This window comes from Mirounga leonina, unplaced genomic scaffold (assembly GCF_011800145.1).
Source record: "Mirounga leonina isolate KUSES-001 unplaced genomic scaffold, KU_Mleo_1.0 Mir_204, whole genome shotgun sequence".
NCBI lineage: Eukaryota > Metazoa > Chordata > Mammalia > Carnivora > Phocidae > Mirounga > Mirounga leonina.
This window is the reverse complement of record NW_023270513.1, coordinates 7,164,982-7,187,800: the sequence shown is the minus strand read 5'-3', so window position 1 is coordinate 7,187,800 and position 22,819 is coordinate 7,164,982. Positions and strand designations below refer to the sequence as shown.

The window sequence follows — 22,819 nt, the reverse complement described above, 5'->3', positions numbered from 1 at the left end:
CCCCGCTGAGCAGGGAGCCATCATGCGGCTCAATCCCAGGACCCTGGGATCATGACCTGAGCTGAACCAACTGAAGCACTCAGGCCCCCCTGTCCATGCTTTATTTAAAGTGCTGCTTTGTTTGTTTGTTTGTTTGTTTTTAAAGATTTTATTTATTTATTTGAGAGAGAGAGACACAGCGAGAGAGGGAACCACAAGCAGGGGGAGTGGGAGAGGGAGAAGCAGGCTTCCCGCCGAGCAGGGAGCCCAATGAGGGTCTCGATCCCGGGACCCTGGGATCATGACCTGAGCCGAAGGCCGACGCTTAGAGCCAACCAGGCACCCCTAAAGTGCTGCTTTGTATCTTATTTTGATTATATCACCTTATAACACAAAAATTATTAAGGAGCCAAGGTTACCAAGTATTTTAGGGAAAACATATGGATTAAATGGACTTTGGTGCCAGTGATGCCCCTGAATAGCAGCCTCCCTAACCCTGACAGGATGCCTTGCAAATCACTGCTAATGGAAACATCAACATCTATGAGGCCACCTTACTGGCAGAGTTGGGGGTGGAATTCAAGATTCTGTTGGGGAGGATGTGTGAGGTAGACTTCAGGAAGTGTCTCCTTTTGAAACACTAGAAAGATCTGCTACTCAAGATTATGGAAATTCTGAAATTTAAAATAGGTTTATATTTAGTAAATGCTCACTGATTAAACGAATTTTAATTCATTTATTAGGAATTCAAAATTCATTAGGAATTCAAAATTCATTAGGAATTCAAAAGCAGGAACTTTTTTTGGCTCTGTAGACAAATTAAATGATATGTCTGTTCTTTCTAGATTATAAGCTTCCTACTACTGGCTTGTGAGGGTAGGAATTGTGTCAGTGAATCTTCATCACTATATTCCTAGCACCTGGCATAATAGCTAGCACATAGCAAGTATTTGTTTAAAATGTGACAAGTGAACAAATGAGTTTTTGTCCTGTAATTGCAAGCTGACGGTTGTAAGGCAGTGGTTGACACGCCTTTAAAATACGACATCAAAAACTAATGATGTATGGTGACTAACATAACATAATAAAATGAAAATAAAATAAAATAGTGTTTTTTCTTGTGTGTAGTTCTTAGACTAAGAGTAATAGCATCAGAATAGATTCTGAATAGCATCAGAATCACCTGGCAGCTTGATAAAAATGCAGATTCCTGGCTGCTTCTTAGACCTACTGAATCCGTTTCTGGGAGTGGGCCCTGGGAGTCTGTATTTTTAACAAGGTCCACCACTGTTTTATAGCTATCAGGTATGTAGTAGTATGATTTGCCTTTATAGTTATTATCAGCTAAACCTTTGAATTAAGAATAAGATAAACAGTAGCTAACATTTTTTGAGTGCTTTTTATGCCAGACACTGTACTAAGGGCTTTACTCGTATTGAATCATTTATTTATTGTTACTGTTTTTTAATTCTTATAGCCACCTTACAAAGCCGGTACAGTTTGTTTTTATCTTATAGATGATGAAATTATAACAGAGAAGTGGTGACACCTGCATTTGATCTCAGTGCCATAACCAGACCCCATACCCTTCAACCACTACACTCTACTGTGCTGACGTTAATTTGTTACGTGATTAAACTTGTGGAAAAAGTAAACTGAGGCACTCTCCTTTGATATGACTTCACAACTCCTTTTTTTAATTTCCCACTTTCTTTTTCATTGATATATAATTGACATAGAATAGTTTTAGGTGTACAAAATGATGATTCAGTATATGTATATATTGCTAAATGATCACCACAGTAAGTCTAGTTAACATCCATCACCACACATAGTTAAACAAATTTTTTTTCTTGTGATAAGAACTTTTAAGATCAATTCTCTTAGTAACTTTGAAATATACACTACAGTATTATTAACTATAGTTGCCATGCTATACATTACATCACCAGAATTTATTCATCTTACCCTTTGACAAACATCTCCCCATTTCACACACAGTTGCAGCTCCTGGTAACCACCACTCTACTCTGTTTCTATGAATTCAGCTTTTTAGATTCCACATGTAAGTGAGATCATAGGTATTCGTCTTTCTCAGTCTGACTTATTTCACTTAGCATGATGCCCTCAAGGTCCCTCCATGTTATTGCATTGACAGGATTTCCTTATTTTTTATGGCCAAATAATACTCCATTGTCCATATGTACCACATTTTCTTTATCCATTCATCCATCAGTGGACTTAGGTTGTTTCCATGTCTTGACTCTTGTAAATAATGCTGTGATGAATGTGGGGTTCAGGTATCTTTTTGAGTGTTTTTCTTTCCTTCTGATTAATACCCAGAAGTGAAATTACTAGATCATATGGTAGTTTTATTTGTAATTTTTTTGAGGAACCTTCAGGCTATTTTCCATAATGGTTGTATCAATTTCTATTCCCACCAACAGTGCACAAGTATCCCCTTTTCTTCACATCCTCATACTTCTTGATCAGTACTATGGGTTTATGAAAAAGCATTTTCAGTGTTACCAAGGTGTGTAATACTGGAGAATATAGATTTTATCCTTTAGTTACTGCAAAATCCTAGGGTGGCAAAGCTGATCCTAGTCCTCTTTAAGTATCTTGGATGCTGAACTTATCTCTAGCCCCAAGTCAGTACAGCATAGTTACTAAGAATAAGAGCCCTTGAGAAAGACCACCTGGATTTGAATCTTGACCTTCGTCAAGTTATTTGACTTCTCTGTGCCTCAGTTTCTTGATCTATAATTCCAAGATACTTATGTCTGTTGTTCTTCAAAAATCTCATCTTCATTTTTTTCATCTCCTTCTGAGACTGTTATTAGTAAATGCCTGACCTTCTGCTTTTAGCTTCCATATCTTATAGCTTTTATTTTGCCTCATTCTGATCTCCTAGCTCACTATTTTTTAGCTATATCTCTTCTGCTTTTTATATTATCCATTGAGTTATTTATTTTAGTGATTATTTCTTATCTCTAATATTTCATTTTGGCTCTTTTTAGATAATTTTTGTTTGAATTTCATATTTGCAATACCTTTCCTTATTTCCTGAAATGCTTATTTTGAATTATTGGTACATTTTTTCAGTAACTCTGCTTCAAATGGCATATGGTGCCAGTTTGTTGTCACCCTAGGGATGGTGTGTGTGTGTGTGTGTTTGCATGTGTGTTTGCATGTGTGTGTAAGTTCCTGGAATTTATGTTTCTTTTTCCTTTCTGTAGTTTCTGTGGGTTGATTGTGGTGGGGGGGAGCCAGCAGCCCATGCTGATTCATGGTCTTAGAAATCTCATCAGTTATATGGTGATAATAACAGTATGTACTTCATAGAGTTACTATGAAAATTAGATACTCTGTGTAAAGTTCTTAGAACAGTGTTAGCATGCAATTATGCATTCAGTTTAGCTTTAAAAAAAAAATCTATGGAGAGGTGACTTGAATTCAGATCCCAGCTTTAGAAAACTGTTTTTGATAGGTTAAATATAGAGCTAACTAGGGGTAAAAAGGATATTGACACATCTTTCAGACTTTGTGCTGTCTCAGAATTCTGTCACATTGTCTAGTGTTATCTGTCTCCATTATTGCTAAGAAAATAAGGAAAAAATGGTTAATTTAAAATTTTTTCCTATTTTGAAAATTTTCAAACTAGAAAAATATAATGGATACTCATACGCCCATCACCTAGTTTTAGTAATTGCTAATATTTTGCCACATTTGCCTCCTCTATTTTTCTGAAATATTTTAAGTTCTATTTTTATAAATTATGTATTTATTTTTTAGAGAGAGAGTGTGAGTGGGGTGGGGAGAGGGGCAGAGGGAGAGAGAGTGAATCTTAAGCAGGCTCCTTGCTGAGTGTAGAGCCCGATGTAGGGCACGATCTCATGACCCTGAGATCATGACCTCAGCCAAAATCAAGAGTCAAATGCTTAACCAGCTGAGCCACCCAGGTGCCCCAAATTATATGTATATATTTAAATTATAAGATTATACTTCACTTGTAAATATTTCAGTATAAATCTCTAAAATATAAAGACATTTCAAAAAATAGACATTCCTTCTATAACCACTATTCCATAAAATTAATAACTTAATTTCCCAACATCATCTAATACCATACCTGTATTCAAATTACTCCAGTTGTCTTGAAAATGTCTTTTATAGCTTCTTTGTTCAAATCAGGTTCCGTTCAAGGTACACACACTGTATTTGATTGTTGTATTTCATTTTTCTATTCCTTTTAATTTAGTGCACTCATCCTCTCTCCATTCTTGATTTATTTCCTGGTGGTGTGTTTGAACTTCCATCTCTTACATATTCTATAAACTGGAAATTAGACCCAAAGGCTTGATTAAATTCATGGCAGATATTTCTGGCAAGAATGTTTTATAGATAATGTATAAAAAGACATTAATATTTTTTAAAAATACAGGATAAGGCAAAGTGTGAAGCAAAAGGAGTAATACATACTGAGTGCTTGTGCTATGTTCCTTTAAATACACTCTCTTATTTAATTCTTACAATAACTCCATGAGTTACTGATGGTATTATCTCTTTGTAGTAAGGGAATTGGTTCCAAGAGATCACCGAACTTTAAATGGCAAAGTTAGAATTCAAAAAGAGAAAGAAAAAAGTCAAACAAGGCCGTTTATCTTTACATAAACAAAAAAATTTACTAACAAATCACTTGCTCTCTCTGCCTCAATCTCTAGTAAAATAAGAGCACAAATTGACTTGACTTTAACATAAATAAAATGCTCTGGCTTATCATGCTCTCATTTTAGGCAATGAGAGGTATCCTTTAAACATCAGCAAAAAATTTTTTTAACATATATACATTCGCAGAACAGGTAATAACTCACTGGTCCTTCTATGACAACCATATATCTAGGATTTTCTAGGACAATTCTGATACCCAACAATCTTTCCTATCAAACATCTGAATTTTTCATTAGAAAAACTTGGTTAAAGTGTAAAACTCTCTCTCTCTGTACAGTAATACATTGTTTTTTAAAGTGGGGGGGGTGCTTTAGACTTTTAGAAAAGGTGTTGGAAGTAAGAGAAAGTAGTAAAGAACACCAGTAGAATTCTTCCAGTTAGCTGACCAAGAGAAGAAAATATTTTGATCAAGAGAAGGATTAAATTCTATTAGATGTTGCTGGGGGATCAACAGGATCAGGTCTGAGAATTGACCATCAGATTTAGCAATGCAAAGGTCATCATAAACCTGGCACAGTGCTTAAGCACTTCATGTGTAATATTTAATCTCCACAGTAGATCTTGTGAAGTAGATACTTATTAGGCTGATTTTACAGACCAGGAGACTGAGATTCAGAGAGATGACTCACTCAAGGACATAGGGCCAATAAGTGTTAGAACTAGGATTTAAACCCAGTAAGACTGTAGGTCTGCACTGTCCAATACAAGAGCTGGCTACATGTGGTTATTTACATTTGCATTTAAATGTATTAAATTAAACTTTTAGTTCCTCAGTCGCACTAGTAACATTTCAGGTGCTTAGAAGTCACATGTAGCTCCCATTGGACAGCACAGACAGAACATTTCCATCATTGCCCAGAGTTCTGTTGGATAGCAGTACTCTAGAGCCTGTGATCTTAACCACTATACATAAAGTCTCCCAATTTACATTTTATATATATATATAATGAAATTTAAACTAAGTCTTGCCATTAAATTTTCCTCTGAAATTCAAAAGGCTGACACAGGTCTTTTTATCAGATCAGCAAAATTATATTGGTGTTTATATTTCAAACAGTCTGGTCATGAAATTGTCTGTTGTAGAGAGAAACCTGGAAAGCAAGGCTATATGTCCTTTCACTGTTTTCCATTTTCATTTAGGGGAGTTCAGAAGGACATAACTAACATGTTGGAATGATCAGTGATCCTGAATTAATATAAGGTACTTGAGTGCCACAGTATCTGTATGTTAATATCCTAAAGTATGTTACTTGAATGGTTAGGTTAGCTGATTGAAATGTCTTGTAACATTTTAGGAATAGTGGAAAATGTAGGCTGTGATACTTCTGGGTGAATTAAGTAGGTGAATGCCTCCTTCTGTCTCTTCAGTTACTGATGTTTTCATGACCAAGATTTTTACATCATATTCATTACTTTGGACCCTTAAAGGAATATAAATTGCATGAGAGATTTGGTCAATATAAGAATCACTAGATGGCCTTATTTATGTATTTTGTTCTTATTACTTTACCTTTTTAATGTTTTCTTTCTTTAAAATGTAATTTGAACTGCTAAATATCTGCTTTCATTCCTATTTCATATGTCTTCTGTTTATATCCTTTTTATTAGCATACCTATAGTTGAGTTAGAGGATGTTAACAGTGTTTATGAAATAAAGAGATAATATGAACTCCACATTGTATAGCATGAGAATCCAGTTCCAATTCAGGCTCTACTTGGAAAGCTGCAACCTCTAGAAAGTCATTAGTCATATAAAATCTTGACTGACAGTCTTTACCTCAACAGTGAATGATATGTGGCTTATGTAGTAATTATAATGGATAACAAATTTTTAAAGGTTAAATGCTAAGTATACTTTCTAGTTCCTTGAATGTTAAATTGAGTAGAAAACATTCTTCTGATCAAAGGAGACTTTGGCTCTTACCTTCCACCAAAGTCAGTGTGGTAGGCCTGCCTTTTCCTTCCGTGAAAGTGACAAGTTTTGTAGTTTCCACTATCTTACTTTTACCTATAATTTGGGAATCTAGATATGTTTATAAATGCTCTTTGGCAAAAGTATGTGCTCTTGATCTAAAAATCTGATATGAGGTGGTATGTGAACTTTATTCAGTATCTCTCTAGTTACTTATCAAGTATGTTGCTTTTATTTTTTTTCCAGTGTGGTTTGGGAAAAAACAGCCTTCAAATTTGAAAGTAAAAACTTTTTTTTTTTTCACCAGGAATATTAAGTCTCTTTACTAAAAATCTAGACTTATTGAAGTAATAAAAGGAATTTTTTCATAGCTTTTTGAGTGGGTCCTGTGGCACTTAAGTATTCCAGTGGCATTTTATTTCCAGAGATTATAGAATTCAAATTCAAAGTGATGGCAAGCAAAATATTTTGAAACATGGCAAACCCGCACCCCTACCCTCAGGCAAAGACTTGATTGTTTTTAAAAATTTTATTTTCAGGGTTGAATTTCAGGATTGACTAGATGGGAATTTTTGTCAGCTTGCCAAATACTTTAAACTTATAAGTAAATGAACTTAAACTTTTAATTTACCATTAATTTTGTTTCATTAATTAAACTAGTCATTTTTAAAGCTTAAACTAATGTAGCTCTTAACTAGAATATAGACCATGCTTTTCCCCAGCTTGTAAGCTTTTTCACTTACTGAAGGAAAAATAAAGTTTAGACAAAGAAAAGGTACACATTTGGATATAATTTAAACCTCATTTTCACGACTGTTGGCCTAGTGATTATAGATTCTGTTCCAGTATTGTTTTCAATAATAGTGTTGCTATAGCAACTAATAAATGCATGCTTCAAAGAGAAGAAACAAAAAACCTTTCCACCGATTGTGTTGTATATTGAGATGAAATTTTTCTTTATTAACTTATATAATTTGCTCTAGACTTTGCAAAACTGTTTTTCCCAAAGAAATATTCTGAGAATCCTGTTACACGTTTTTTTTGCTGTCTTAATCTCATCATCTGTTTCTTGTATTAACAGTATGCTACAATTAATTTACAAAGATGTAGAAACAGTATATATCAGAAATTCTGTATCTTCTTTCTTTTATTTGTGTCTCACACAGCACTCTAGAGGAAAGAAAGATTTTTGCCCTCCAGCTTCTGAACTATGTAAATGAATCTTGTTCCTATAAAAGTCAGTTAACACATATAGTGTCTTTTCTTTGTTAAAATGAAGATTGTGGTAAACATACTTAAGTCCTTGAATATTATTGGCATAGTTATTGTATGAACAAGTAGTTGAAATACACTAAAATTTGTCCGTTAACCTGTTTTGTTGCAGATTTAGTAATAATGAAGAACTGGAAGTGGCCTAAGTATTAATAAACCCTTAAATAGAAGAATAATTAAATAGATTATAAGATTTATCTGTATAATTTGTAAGCACCTTACAGCCATTAAAAATGATAATTTGTATTTGATGTAAAATGATGTCCATGGAAAGATACTAATTCAGAAAAGTGGTTTCAAAACTATAGTACAATCCCATTTAAAAAAAATTTTAATTTTATTTTATTGTCAGTCACCATACATCATTAGTTTTTTGATGTAGTGATCCAAGATTCATTATTTTCGTATAACACGCAGTGCTCCATGCAGTATGTGCCCTCCATAATACCCATCACCTGGCTAACCCATCCCCCCACCCACCTCCCCTCTAAAACCTTCAGTTTGTTTCTCGGAGTCCATAGTCTCTCATGATTCGTCTCTCCCTCCGATTTCCCCCCTTCATTTTTCCCTTCCTTCTCCTAATGACCTCCATGCTATTCCTTATGTTCTACAAATAAGTGAAACCGTATGATAATTGACTTTCTCTGCTTGACTTATTTCACTTAGCATAATCTCCTCCAGTCCCATCCATGTTGATGTAAAAGTTGGGTATTCATCCTTTCGGATGGCTGAGGAATATTCCAGTGTATATATGGACCACATCTTCCTTATCCATTCATCTGTTGAAGGGCATCTCAGCTCTTTCCACAGTTTGACTATAGTACAATCCCATTTTTATGTAAAAGCATGTGTGAGTGTGAGTGTAAAGTGTAAATGTGTGCAGAAATATATGACAGATTGTGCCATTAGTTATCTCTAGGTTTTATAATAGGAAATTAGCATTGTTTCCTTAATTTTTTTTTAAAGTTCTTTGAAAAGAAGGGAGCGTCTGTAGCCAGTAGAAACAATTTGAATGGTTATTCGGTTTGATGTTAGGAGGGAGCTAATGTTTTAGGAAAAGGGTCCAAAAATTTTTAATGATACAAAATAAAGTCACATGCACTTTTCCTCTGACTTGTTGGCATTTTAGTTGACTGTGGGTCAAAGGAAAGTTATTGCATGGATAGAGGCTGAGCCTCTACCATAATCTGACCTTAATAAAGCAATCATGTTTAACTTAAGAGGATAGATCTTAAATCTGAAATTGGTGGGGAGAAGACATTAAAATGTTTTGGAAGTGGTGTTTCCTAAAATGAATATCTCCTGAAGATGAAAATGGTAAAATAGTTCATGTCAGGTTTAGGCTAAGCATGAACTGGTTTTTTACAGGTTTGTGTCTGAGAATTGTGTTTGCTTCAGTTTTTATATTTTCCTTTATTAAAAAATTAGCATATTTTTAAAAAAACTTCAAAAAGTACAAAAGTGTTAAAAGTGAGGGGAAAAATAGACATACTTAGGTTTCTCCCACCTCAAAATCCTTCAGGGTAGTGTTTTTTATTTGAGAACAGATCTGGGAGATGGAGGAACTATGCCTCAAGAAAACATTCTTTATAGTGTGATAGAATGATCACTGGAAAGAAGTCAGAAAATTCAGCTTCTAGTCCCAGCTAGTCTGAGCTGTGTGATTGGAACAGGTTACTTTGCCTCTCTGGGCATGGGTTTCTACCAATTCCAAGGTGATGAGTTTGGACTTTGAAATTATAGGATGATAAGGACTGACTTGATAAAACTCCCTGATAGTTCAGACATATTTTAAAGGGTATAAATGAGAGTGTGTGTGCGTGCCTGCACATGCACATTGCATACATGCAATCTCTGGAAAGGCTTTCTCTCTGACCATAAAAGAGTAATTAATATATGAACTCTGGTGTTTATAATTGAGAAGTAAACACTGCACTTAATTGACATAAGATTTATTTCCAAAGATTTGGGTGTTTCATCTATTTCTGCTTATTCTCATATCATCCTGTTATACATGTGAATGGATAGGATTTCATTTTGTTCAACTGACAGTTATAGCTAGACTAAATTATTATTCATTGTTACAGAGAGAATCAGTGGCACAGCTGAAAGTAAATCAGTTCCTAGCACACAATTCTCTTGGTCTTTCCCTTAGGTTGCTTTCTTTTTTTTTTTCTTTTTAATTTTATTTTATTATGTTTTTTTTTTTTTAAAGATTTTATTTTTATTTATTTATTTGAGAGAGAGAGAATGAGAGACAGAGAGCATGAGAGGGAGGAGGGTCAGAGGGAGAAGCAGACTCCCCGCCGAGCAGGGAGCCCGATGCGGGACTCGATCCCGGGACTCCAGGATCATGACCTGAGCCGAAGGCAGTCGCCCAACCAACTGAGCCACCCAGGCGCCCCTTATTTTATTATGTTAATCACCATACATTACATCATTAGTTTTAGATGTAGTGTTCCATGATTCATTGTTTGCGTATAACACCCAGTGCTTCATTTAATACGTGCCCTCTTTAATACCCATCACCAGGCTAACCCATCCCCCATCCCCCCCGCCCTCTAGAACCCTCAGTTTGTTTCTCAGAGTCCATAGTCTCTCATGGTTTGTCTCCCCCTCCGTTTTCCCCCCTTCATTTTTCCCTTCCTACTATCTTCTTCTTCTTTTTTTAAACATATAATGTATTATTTGCTTCAGAGGTACAGGTCTGTGATTCAACAGTCTTACACAATTCACAGCGCTCACCATAGCACATACCCTCCCCAGTGTCTATCACCCAGCCACCCCGTCCCTCCCACCCCCCACCTTAGGTTGCTTTCTTAGAGAAATGAAGTTATTTTTGACTATGGTTAAGAACATCACTTATTGCTAGGCAGAAGTTAAATTAGGGACTATCCATAGAACATTTCTACCTTGTAATTTATTTGGTATTCTGTAGAATAGCTGACTTTTCTAATTGTATTTGGCATGATCACTTGCTAAAAATATAAGTCAGTGTATCTGGTTTTATTATATACCTCTCTCTTGAGTCATAGTTTGGGGGGTGCGCATGGGAGACATACATCTGAAGAAGCATTATCTTTTAATAGAATTTAATTCATATTGGCCTATCTCCCTGCCTACCTGGTCAGTAACTGTGAACTTTGGAGATCTGTCTACTGATGATAAACCTCTTTTATATGGCATAGGCATGGGAAGTCAGCTTTGATGACAGATTTCTACACTGGTATAGAAGAGAAATGTTTAGCTAGTGTTTCAAAAGAACGAAACCTGTTAGCATTTATGTATTCCACCATTAGGCTTTCTTGAGCCCTCCCCTATGTGTGGCCTCTAATGTTTTCGGTTTTCAACAAAAGAAATAACGTATCATGTCAGAATGAAGTATAAAATCTCAATTACAGTTGTATTCATTAATGAAATCAATTCCTTTTATCTCATGGAATGATGAAATAATTATTTCAAATATTTATTAGGGTAGCAAAATAAAAAGTTGTTTAAATGATACCAAATATTCTGATTATTTGGAATTAGTGTCAGCATTTCCTATTGTACAGAAAAAATCATAGGGCCTCATGATTTGAATTTTTCATCTTGAGTTATTTAACAGACATTTGAGTTCCTACCATGTGTTGTAATACTCTGGGGGTGGATGAAGATGTAAAGACAGAATTATTTTCAAGTGTGGGATTTGTCTATGCTAAAACTTAGGAAGGCATTAAGCATTACTAGATGTAGATTAAATTTAAATTTAATGTACTTATACCCCTGCAACCTTTCCTTTGCTCTGTTATTTATGTTCCTTCACTAGATTCACACTCAATTTAGAAAGTGTGTTCTAAGAGAACTTGCTGTTAGAGGCTATGAAAAATCCTTTTATAAAGTGAGTTAATTTGCCTTTTATATATCCAGGTTTTCATCTGTGATTTCTTAATAAACAACTTGTATTTTAATTTTTTATTAGCAAGTAACATATCTATGGTTCACTTTAACCCCCTACTCCCAATCTTTCTTTGTCTCTCTCTCATAATCATAATTACACAGAGCAGGAGTTTGGTTGTTCTTACTAAGTATATAAATGATCCCAATTTTTAGCTTTTAAATTTTTTTAACCTTAAAAGACTCACTTAAGACACTGTGACTTAAAAAAAAACCCACTGTGACAATAAAATGATAGTATATATCAGTTTAAATTTGACCCATGCATCTTTACAATGTAATTTATAATTGACCTTTCTACAATTGAAATATAAGGACTGTATGTTCTAGTGAAACTGTCCTGTAGCTGTTTAGATTAATTTAGATTTGCTTTTCGTTAGTATAGTGGCTGGTGGCCAAAGTGATTGTGAAAGAAAGAAAGATAAATATGTATAAACAGTAGTAGCCATGATTTTTAGCACAAGCATCCAATGCAATCTCTGATTTAAGCAGACTTATATTAGCATTTATAATCAATTCAGAACAAATACAAAACAAAATGTACATGAAAAATTAGAAAAAAAGAGGAAAAAACCTCAAAAAAAACCCCCACATTTAAAACATTGTGAACGCCTAAAACATGCTTATATAAACATTGTTATATAGGAAGTTCTTACAGAAGAGGCTGGTGTTGCATGTATTGTGACTGTTTTCTAAGTAATTTATATCATATATATCAGAATTATGTGTAGCAGCCAGTGTCTAGTTTCTAGTCTGACAATAGACCAAAGAACTATGGAGATAGGATCCAGAGAGAAAAAAATAATTCTCTGTTATTTCAACCCCTCTAAACAGGACACCATACTTGCAGAACTTCTTCAAATACATAAAGAACACATTGTAGGATATCATGAACATGATTCTCTTTTGGACCACAAAGAAGAAGAAGAGTTGACTGAAGAAGAAAGAAAAGCAGCTTGGGCTGAGTATGAAGCAGAGAAGAAGGTAGTAGTTCATTCAGAATGCTTTTTGGTTTTGGTTTTTGTGTTAGTCATTTGAAAGAGCAGTGAGTAAGAAAAGGGTCACATTTGGAACAGGTAATAATAATAGGGAATCTTTAGGAACAGAGTCCGAAATACGAGTCTGTTTATAGGCTTTGGTTACCTTTGGTGGTAGAGTGGGAAGAAGGGAAAGAAGAAAATAGTTTCCATTTAAAGAGTAGTAAGCCCAGTTCTGCTTAGCACTTGCTGAATTGAGATATTAGTGGGAAGCTGTATATTTAGCATCACTTAACTCCCGTCAACACCCTCACTCTAGTAACAGACATACAGGAGCTTAGAGTTTGGAGGTAGGAGGAAATGTTTCTTTGACTTGTGTACCATGAAATCAAAATTTTGACTGAATGTCAGAACACAAAAATATTCCATTATTGGACTTTAATGTCAGTCTCCAACAGCAACTTTAAAATAGTTCCATGTCTGTTTTAAACACCAACCCACTTGAGCAAAAATGTGCCTAAGCATGGGAAACTTTATCCTAATACCTGAATTCTTTTTAAACTCTTAACTCATTGTACCAAGCTTCTTTAACGTTAATGTGATGTTAGGAGTCTCATTAGAATTCTCTGAGTTGCCCCATTCTGTGCGAATTTTCAGAAAAAAGAATACACCTTTAGGGGTTAAAGCTTTCCATGTAATAAGATCTTGGTTTCGGGTGAAAAGGATGTTTTGTTTGTGTGTGGAAGAGTGTTAATAATTTCTTAGATCTGAGAATGTGGATTCTTTTCTAAACCAGTAGGTGATGTAGAATTTCAAGTTTTAAATCACAATGTGGAAAGTGCATAATTTTTTGTTTTTAGGGACTGACCATGCGTTTCAACATACCAACTGGGACCAATTTACCCCCTGTCACTTTCAACTCTCAAACTCCTTATATTCCTTTCAATTTGGGAGCCCTGTCAGCAATGAGTAATCAACAGCTGGAGGTAAGTTGTGAAGTACAAAAGTAGTTTAACTTGAATTAAAGGCAATTTCAAATACCCTGTTGTTGAGGGTTCCCTATGCAGGAATATCACATTCTCCAAAAGATTACCTCTGAATAGACCAAGAAATTTTTCTTTTATTTGTTGACCTTTTTGAACCATCATAGTATAGGAAAATATGGTTTGTTCAGAGCACAAGAGAATTCGGCCTTGAATTAATGTTCTTTGAATTATTTTAATTAAGGAACAATAGGGCAGTTGACTGGCTAGGGAAATAGCACTTTCTTAGTTATAAAATATTTTGAATAAACAAATTAACTTGCTTAATGTTTGAAAATAGGATAAATACATTTATATTCTGATGCAATGTAGGTGCAGCATTAAATATATGCTAATGTCCAGTATTATGAAGTAAGTTATTTGAAACTAGAATCAATTATGAATTAAATAAGAAAGATTAGGTTTTATTATACCAATTATGTAGTAACTTAATTGAATCTGTGGTTTCCTTTTGAAAATGTACTTATGGAGTCATTTAAATTGATAAACTATTGGTGCAAACCCAAACTTTTATCTTCCTAACAAGACCCTCACTGATAAGTTTTACCCACGTTATTGATGCTGCATTTTGCTGCTTTTCAATTATTTGAAGAGTTTTAAAACCAAGTGCTATAAATTGGCAAAAGGAAGGATCCCTATACTTTATAACCATGTGTGTTTTATATGTCCTATATAACATTTCTTGCATTCTTCTAGGACCTCATTAATCAAGGAAGAGAAAAAGTTGTGGAAGCAACAAACAGTGTGACAGCAGTGAGGATTCAGCCTCTTGAAGATATAATTTCAGCTGTAGTAAGTTAATAGGCAGTTATCTTACTCCAACTTGATATTTCTGTCGTGTTCCCCCTCTAGCCCTTTTGTTTTTATTTGTAATTGTTGTTTGCCTCACTCCTTCTGTGGGGAAAACCACATAATTCTTCTAACTTGATTTGCAATAGTAAAATACTAGTAAACTGGATAATAGTGCTAAGCTGTAATTCAGCATTTTTGCTTAAATGTTGGCCCAAAAGAGAAATGGGTAATATCCCAAATGATTGGGAAATCAGTCAGTCAGAGAAATGTATGTGTTGTTTACTTAAACATATTTTATCAGTTACACAAATTAAATCCAAGTAGTTTCATTCCAGAGATAGCCAAACCTTGTACGACAGTGGTTAACGCAGTACCCTGCTTTTACATCCTTGTTTTCTTTAGAAAAGAATAAAGGAAAGGGGGGGGGGAAACCTTTTTAAAATCCTGAATATTTTTGAGTACCTTAATTATTTGTCCTCAATTCTATTGCAATAAGAGGTAAATGGAACCTTTTTCTTTTAGTGGAAGGAAAACATGAATCTCTCAGAGGCCCAAGTACAGGCGTTAGCATTAAGTAGACAAGCCAGCCAGGAGCTTGATGTTAAACGAAGAGAAGCAATCTACAATGATGTATTGACAAAACAACAGATGGTAAGAGTTTGACTATCTCTAAGTTATGTCCAATTTTCTTGAATTTATAATAATGGGTTTGTGTGACATCTGTGTCAGTAATCATCTTTCCTTCATATGGATGGATGACTGGTCATTTTTCCTGGAAGAAATTTTGTCAGAAAACATATCTCGTCCACATAATTTTATTTTTTTGTGTATTCTGGACATCTAAAAAGGAATTTTTGCCAGACTTTTACCGTATTTACCATTTTTAAACAATTAAGTATACTTTTTAATATATTTAATTTGAGAGTAAAAAAAAGTGGAGCTATAGATTATATATGTCACAGGTTCCTACTTAATTACATAATTCTTTAAAAGACTAGCATATTCCATTTTTCCCATCATAGTTGTTTGCCAGCCATCTGCCTTTCACTGGGAAATTTCAACTCTTGACTCCAGGGAATCAGTTTCTGTGGCATGAATTTTACTTAGCACTGTAGAATTATTGATTTTAAATTCTCTTAGGAAATTTAAGACACTCCAGGTAGGAATTATTCCCACTACAAGTGTTTTTTCCCTTTGGTGTTTGTCACTACAAATGTTTGTCATTATGTGAAATGTTTAAAAGAATGAAGAAGAAATGAGATTTGACAAAAAGTGCTGTAACTAATACTTGAAACTAATCATTGTGCGGGACAGGTTACTATGGCAACTAAACTAAATGCTGCTTGCAATACAATAGTCAAGTCATTAAGAGAATTTAGCCCTAAATGGTGTTACTAAGTGGTTTCTACAGTAATGGTCCTGTGAATGCCTCAAATTAGTAATGGTGATAACAATAATGTGTTTTCCTTTTGGTATGGTACACCCTTAACAAATTGATTTTAACTTAAAACTTGATACTTACCTCTTTGAGACAGGTCATGCACTTGTAACAGCTCCCTTTTCTCTCTTTAGTTAATCAGCTGCGTTCAGCGAATACTTATGAACCGAAGGCTCCAGCAGCAGTACAATCAGCAGCAACAACAACAAATGACTTATCAGCAAGCAACACTGGGTCACCTCATGATGCCAAAGCCTCCAAATTTAATCATGAATCCTTCTAACTACCAGCAAATTGATATGAGAGGAATGTATCAGTCAGTAGCTGGTGGTATGCAGCCACCACCCTTACAGCGTGCACCACCCCCAATGAGAAGCAAAAATCCAGGACCTTCCCAAGGGAAATCAATGTGATTTTGCACTAAAAGCTTAAAGGATTGTTAAAATCATAGAAAGATCTTTTATTTTTTTAGGAATCAATGACTTAACAGAACTCAACTGTATAAATAGTTTGGTCCCCTTAAATGCCAATCTTCCATATTAGTTTTAATTTTTTTAATAGGGCATACCATTTTTTCCTGACTTTTGTCAGTGATGTTGCCTAGAATCTTCTTACACACATTGAGTACAGAAGATATTTCAAATTGTTTTCAGTGAAAACAAGTCCTTCCATAACAGTAACAACTCCACAGATTTCCTCTCTAAATTTTTATGCCTGCTTTTAGCAACCATAAAATTGTCATAAAATTAATGAATTTAGGAAAGAATACAGATTTATATATTCGTTCTTTACATATAAAAACACACAGCTGAGTTCTTAGAGTTGATTCCTCAAGTTCCGAAATACTTTTGTACTTAATCCATTTCTTTATTAAAATGATGGAAATGGTTTTAATGTTCTTTTGACTGAAGTCTGCAACTGGGCTCCTGCTGTATCATCTCCGTGACTGAAAGTTAGAAACTAAGGGTTATCTTCGACACAGAATTGTGTGCAATATTCTCAAATACTACTGCTCTAAAACTTGGAGGAGTCTTGCAGTTATCTTAGCATTGTATAAACAGCCTTAAGTATAGCCTAAGAAGAGAATTCCTTTTTCTTCTTTAGTCTTTCTGCCATTTTTTATTTTCAGTTATATGTGCTGAAATAATTACTGGTAAAATTTCAGGGTTGTGGATTATCTTCCACACATGAGTTTTCTCTCTCCTGGCACTGATATAAAGCACATCTCTTAACTGCTTGGTGCCAGTGCTAGTGCTTCATCCTGTTGCTGGCAGTGGGATGTGGACTAACAAAATCAAGTTCTAGCATTTTAGGAGGTTAAGGATGATGGTGTGGTTGTAGGGTCACACCCTGTTTTATAAACAATATCAAAATGGCAGAACCATTGCTGACTTTTTAAGTTCACATGAGGAATGTGCTTTAATAATTCCCAGTACTGTCAGTATTGTGAAATAATTCCTCTGAAAGATAAGGATCACTGGCTTCTCTGCTCTTCCTCTTTTCTGTCATCATCATGTTCTTTTCCCCCAACTTCCCTGTTATTTTAAATAAATCACATTTCAAAGTTCGATTTTGTTTTTAGTTTAGATCTGTGAGGCAATTTTCTGATCAAAGTTAATTCATCTAATACCCTTTTTTGAAGTTTTACTAGAAAATCATTGCATTGTTTTTTTAATCCAGGCCTATAAACATGACCTGTAAGTTTATTCATGTACAATTTGGTTGCTTGAATTTCTTGAAGAAAAAGATTGTTAGACTATGGGAGTCAACTCAACATGGCAAAACCATTTTTGAGATGGTGTTGTAACAGGTAGTGGAAATAGCTAAGGAATTTCATAAAAAAAGAAAGTTGGGTGGAGGAATTGCTCTAGGTATCACTGGATTAGAATGAGTTTAACATTAGCTAGAACTGTTTTGAGTTATTTGGATGATTAAGAGATTTCCATTTTTATCTTGAAAGAACTAGTGGTAAACATCTAAGAGCACTAGGTTTGTGATACGGAATTTGTGAGGTTAGGTGGTTCCATTTCATCCCCCCCCCACTTTACCATGGTGAGTTACCACTAACAAATTCCATATATTTGGATATTGTGCCAGCCATATAATCAGATTTACTTAATTAGGGTGGGGGGGGATGTGTGTTTACTCCAGAAGAAATGAAAAAGACAAGATTTATGAGATAAGTATTTGAAGGCAGTACACTCTGGCCAACTGTTGTCAGTTGGTATTTCTGTAAGTCCAGAATACCTTAAACCTGATTTACTAGACCTGGGAATTTTCAACGTGGTCTGATTACTTGTGCAAAGACATGGATGTAAAAATTTTAGGCAACCTTCTAAACCTTTTTCACCATGGATGAAACTATGACTTAAGGAATAATACATAGAAAGGATTAATTGGAACTAAGAGAGTTTGAAATAAAACTTGGACCACTTTGCATACACTCTTCTCACTTGACATTTTAGCTACATAATATGTACTTTGAGTATAACATCAAGCTTTAACAAATATTTAAAGAAAAAAATCACATCAATAAGATACTAAAAGGCTCATTTTTATATTTGTTTTAGATGTTTTAAATAGTTGCAATGGCTTAAAAAATGACGATTTAAAATGTTGCTTGTAATACAGTTTTGCCTGCTAAATTCTCCATATTTTGTAACCTGTTTTATTTCTTTGGGTGTAAAGCGTTTTTGCTTAGTATTGTGATATTGTATATGTTTTGTCCCAGTTGTATAGTACTGTTTCAGTCCATCATCCAGCTTTGGCTGCTGAAATCATACAGCTGTGAAGACTTGCCTTTGTTTCTGTTAGACTGCTTTTCAGTTCCGTATTGAGTATCTTAAGTACTGTAGAAAAGATGTCACTTCTTCCTTTAAGGCTGTTTTGTAATATATATAAGGACTGGAATTGTGTTTTTAAAGAAAAGCATTCAAGTATGACAATAATACTATCTGTGTTTTCACCATTCAAAGTGCTGTTTAGTAGTTGAAACTTAAACTATTTAATGTCATTTAATAAAGTGACCAAAATGTGTTGTGCTCTTTATTGCATTTTCACAGCTTTGAAGATCTGTGCACATATTGTTTCATAGAAAATGTATAGCTTTTGATGTCCTATTTAATGGTGATTCTTTTGCACATTTAGTTATTTAATATTGGGAGGTCAAAAAGTTTGGTTTTTGAATCTGTTATATACTAAATTCTGTAAAAGGAGATCTCTAACCTCAAAAATAATTTACATACCAGGAAGCCTATGTGTGTTTGTGTTAGTTTTGGTTGTCTCTTTGTAATCCAGCACCATTTCCTGCTTCCCAACAGCTGCATCACTCATTTAAATCAAGCAGGACTACCAATCCACACTTGATAGAAAAGCTGCTTACCCTCCTGAAGCCATAGCAGGTTAATGGAAGCCTTATTACCTGGCCTCCAAAGAAGCTGAATATTTTGTAGTCTTCCCTTAGCTATGCCCATTTTCCCTCTATCACAAAATCAGATACTTAACATCTGTGCCCCAAACAAAACTTTAAGATAATTACTTACCTATCTCAGTACCATTATTTCCTTTGAGGGTGGCATGTTGTGAAGGTATAGATACTTATTCTAACAGTAAATTAGGTCATTCTTTTACATGCTCATTTCACTAAAAATTATGTTCAGATTATTCCCATCTTACTTCACCAGACTTAGTCTCAAGTGACTTTTAGCTATCTCCACATCAAATCTACCCTTAGAGATGAAAATTCCTCCACCATGGATTTTTTTTTCAAGTCTGTAATCTGTGCCAATCCCAAAGGAGTTACCAAATTTCAGAAATGCTTTTTGTCTGTGCAACATTTTATATATGCTGTTATATGGAGGTGAATAAAAATTTAAAATCCAAAATATATATTGTTTCTAAGCTCAATATCTGCTAGGTAACCAAACTCTGCCCACATTACTCATGTTGGATACAATAATGGAATGGCCCCACCCTCCCAACCTAAGAGTTTTACTCCCCAGAGTATGTACCACCATAAAATTCCTTTACAATATATACTGCCACTCTCTCTGTGGAGTAACCTTCCTGTCACCATTGTGCCTACTTGGCTAACTAAGGCAATCGCCCTTCCTCTCCTCACTTGAGAGATCTTTCTGATAGTGACCACTACATACGTTCACCAAGGAAGACAGCGTATAAATCGAGGCCTTAATAAAGATAATGAAGATCAAGCTGTAATTGAAGGAATGGAAGAGACAAATCCTAAAATATGGCAGGCCCTCTTTAATACTCAGAACTACCACATATTCCAAGCAATTTCTACCCTGCAGCACTCCTCCAAATTCACCTCACCATTCATTCTGTCCTCACTTTCTCCCTGGTAGAAACATAAGGGAGGGAATTTGGCTCCAGTCTCCTTTAGTTAATCATATCAGATCAGAGACTTCTACCTGTTTATAGACTCCGCCCTCTCCGTATAGTCCTCACATCAAATACATGTTAGTTTTCAAGAAAGGTGAAGAGATGACATCAGATGCAAGGATGGAATTTGTTTCAGGTACATGAAGAGGAAGTGTAGTATTAAAAGGAATAAAGATAGGGATAGGGAAAGAGACTAGATTGGAATGGATTAATGAAGGATCTTGAAATCCTGAATAATTTCAGTACAGAGGATAACAAGGGTTTGTGAGGTGGTTGATGTGTTCAAAGTAGCAATAAAGATGGTGATTTGGGCAGAGATAATTTGGCTTAGGATGCAAAGTGAAGAAAGACGGGAGACAGGAAGATAATGAATCCAGGCATTCAGTGACAAGACTATAGACAACTTTAAGGAAAAAAATCACACTGAACTTCTTAAATTGCAAGAAAAAAACTGTTACTTCCTACCCCTCACCCAAGGAGTCAACTTTCTTCAGGACTTCTGGTTTTATGTGCAGAATTTCACTTACTCTTTTTGATTACCCTCTCAAGCCTAATGATAAAACCGTTAGTGGCATTCCTGTTCTTAATTTTTCATTACTCCTAATTATACCCTTACACGTATATACAGAAAGTGAGTTTGGTCCATTTAACTAAACTGAGTGTAATTCTATTTCCTCAAGCTAATTCTTCAAAGGGCTAAATCCATTCCTTTTAGTTTTTCTTAAGACCCATCCATTCCAAGTGCTAGTATCTGTTAATATAAGTTTCCTTTGGCATTTTCGAAGTGCCTTGTGGTTATTACGTGTTAACCTGTATACAACATATCTGTGAAAAAAGTGAGAATAATTACATTCTCCGCGTGACAGTTAAGATAAAAGTAAGAAAATAAAATCCATTGCACTCAGGAGGCAGAAAACATTAAGTTACTTGGGTCTTTATATCTCATTTGGAAAATAGGACTATAATAACTTTCCTGAAGGCAGGAGCCTGGACCAGGTGATTTCCTGAGGTCTTTCAGCTTCAAGAGTTAGGGTTTAACTGTGAGCAAAGCACAATTTGAAGCCAAAAGGCAATGGGTTTGTCTTAGGTTACACGGTAAGTTTGTGAACAGAATTAGAAATCCCTTGCCTTTGGTTAACGCTCTCACAGACTAAGGTATACCTTTTCTTTTCCTCTGTTTAGAAAAATGAGAGGTCTGGCAGGCATTTTAATGACAAAGCAGATAAGTCGAGTTGTAATGGGCTCTAATTACCACTTCCACAGCTGTAACCTTCTTTATCTTTTGCCCAGAGGCACTCCCAGAGCTGATTTCTTACTGCCTCTGGCACTCAGAAAATGAAAAACCATATTTAAGAATGATTCTTATATCCTTGTTGCCTGATTGGTTTATATACATTGACAAAACATCAAGGTAAATATAAGTCAGCTTCTGTAAAGTCAGCTTTTAATGATAACTTCCCATTCTATTCATAGCTATAAAGCCCAAATTAGGCCAATGTTTAACTTGTCTGGTCTGGATGAAGTTTATAGTAAGACAATATTTGTTTATATTGAGTCTTATGTCGCAACACATACGGCATACTTTTTGAGATGTAGATTTTATTAAAAAATCTTGTGACAAAAACTAATAGAAGGGGCGCCTGGGTGGCTCAGTCGGTTAAGCGTCTGCCTTCGGCTCAGGTCATGATCCCAGGGTCCTGGGATCAAGCCCCGCATCAGGCTCCCTGCTCCGCGGGAAGCCTGCTTCTCCCTCTCCCACTCTCCCTGCATGTGTTCCCTCTCTCGCTGTCTCTCTCTGTCAAATAAATAAAATCTTAAAAAAAAACAAAAAACTAATAGAAGAGTGAAATAGTAATAATTTTTTTTTTTTCTGTAGCTGCTTGTCCTTACGTGCCAGTAGCAAAGCAGGTAGAAGACTATGTCTAGCCCGCTGAATACATTTTAGTGGAAACAAAACCAAACTTAAGAAAAAAGAAACTGGTTAATATAAATCACCTGAGGTCTTGTTAGTTCATTCCCAGTTCTTGGTAGGCTTTCAACTATACAGCATGGAGCCTTTAGTGATGCAGGCTTGCTTGAATACTATCCTTAGTAAAGTAAACCTTTTGTTAACAAGTTTTCCCACCCTCTCTTCCCTTAACTTGCACACACTACTGGATGTGTAGGCTCAAATGAAGTGCCTGCCTGCAATTTTTCCTGCTTTACTTCTTCAAATGATCTCCCCCCACCCTATCAAATACATGCACCCCTTTATATTCTAATACTTCCGAGGGGGGCACTCATAGAATCATAGAATGCTAGAGATAGTTGGGGTCTTAGATACCCTGTAGCCCAGCCA

The 22,819-nt window shown here is 35.1% G+C and overlaps 1 protein-coding gene across 6 annotated transcripts in view; it reads left to right on the top strand.

Annotated features, from left to right (window-relative positions):
* The window catches only part of ATRX (ATRX chromatin remodeler), a 309,544-nt gene extending 290,213 nt beyond the window's left edge, over positions 1-19,331 (top strand). For all 6 annotated transcript variants that reach the window (XM_035028787.1, XM_035028786.1, XM_035028789.1 and 3 more), the window contains 5 exons: positions 12,665-12,814; positions 13,668-13,793; positions 14,547-14,642; positions 15,165-15,293; positions 16,215-19,331. In XM_035028787.1, the coding sequence (XP_034884678.1) occupies positions 12,665-12,814; positions 13,668-13,793; positions 14,547-14,642; positions 15,165-15,293; positions 16,215-16,493 (780 nt within the window). In that variant the 3' untranslated portion in view covers positions 16,494-19,331. The remainder of the gene's footprint in view (positions 1-12,664; positions 12,815-13,667; positions 13,794-14,546; positions 14,643-15,164; positions 15,294-16,214) is intronic.
* Positions 19,332-22,819: the final 3,488 nt, after the last annotated feature.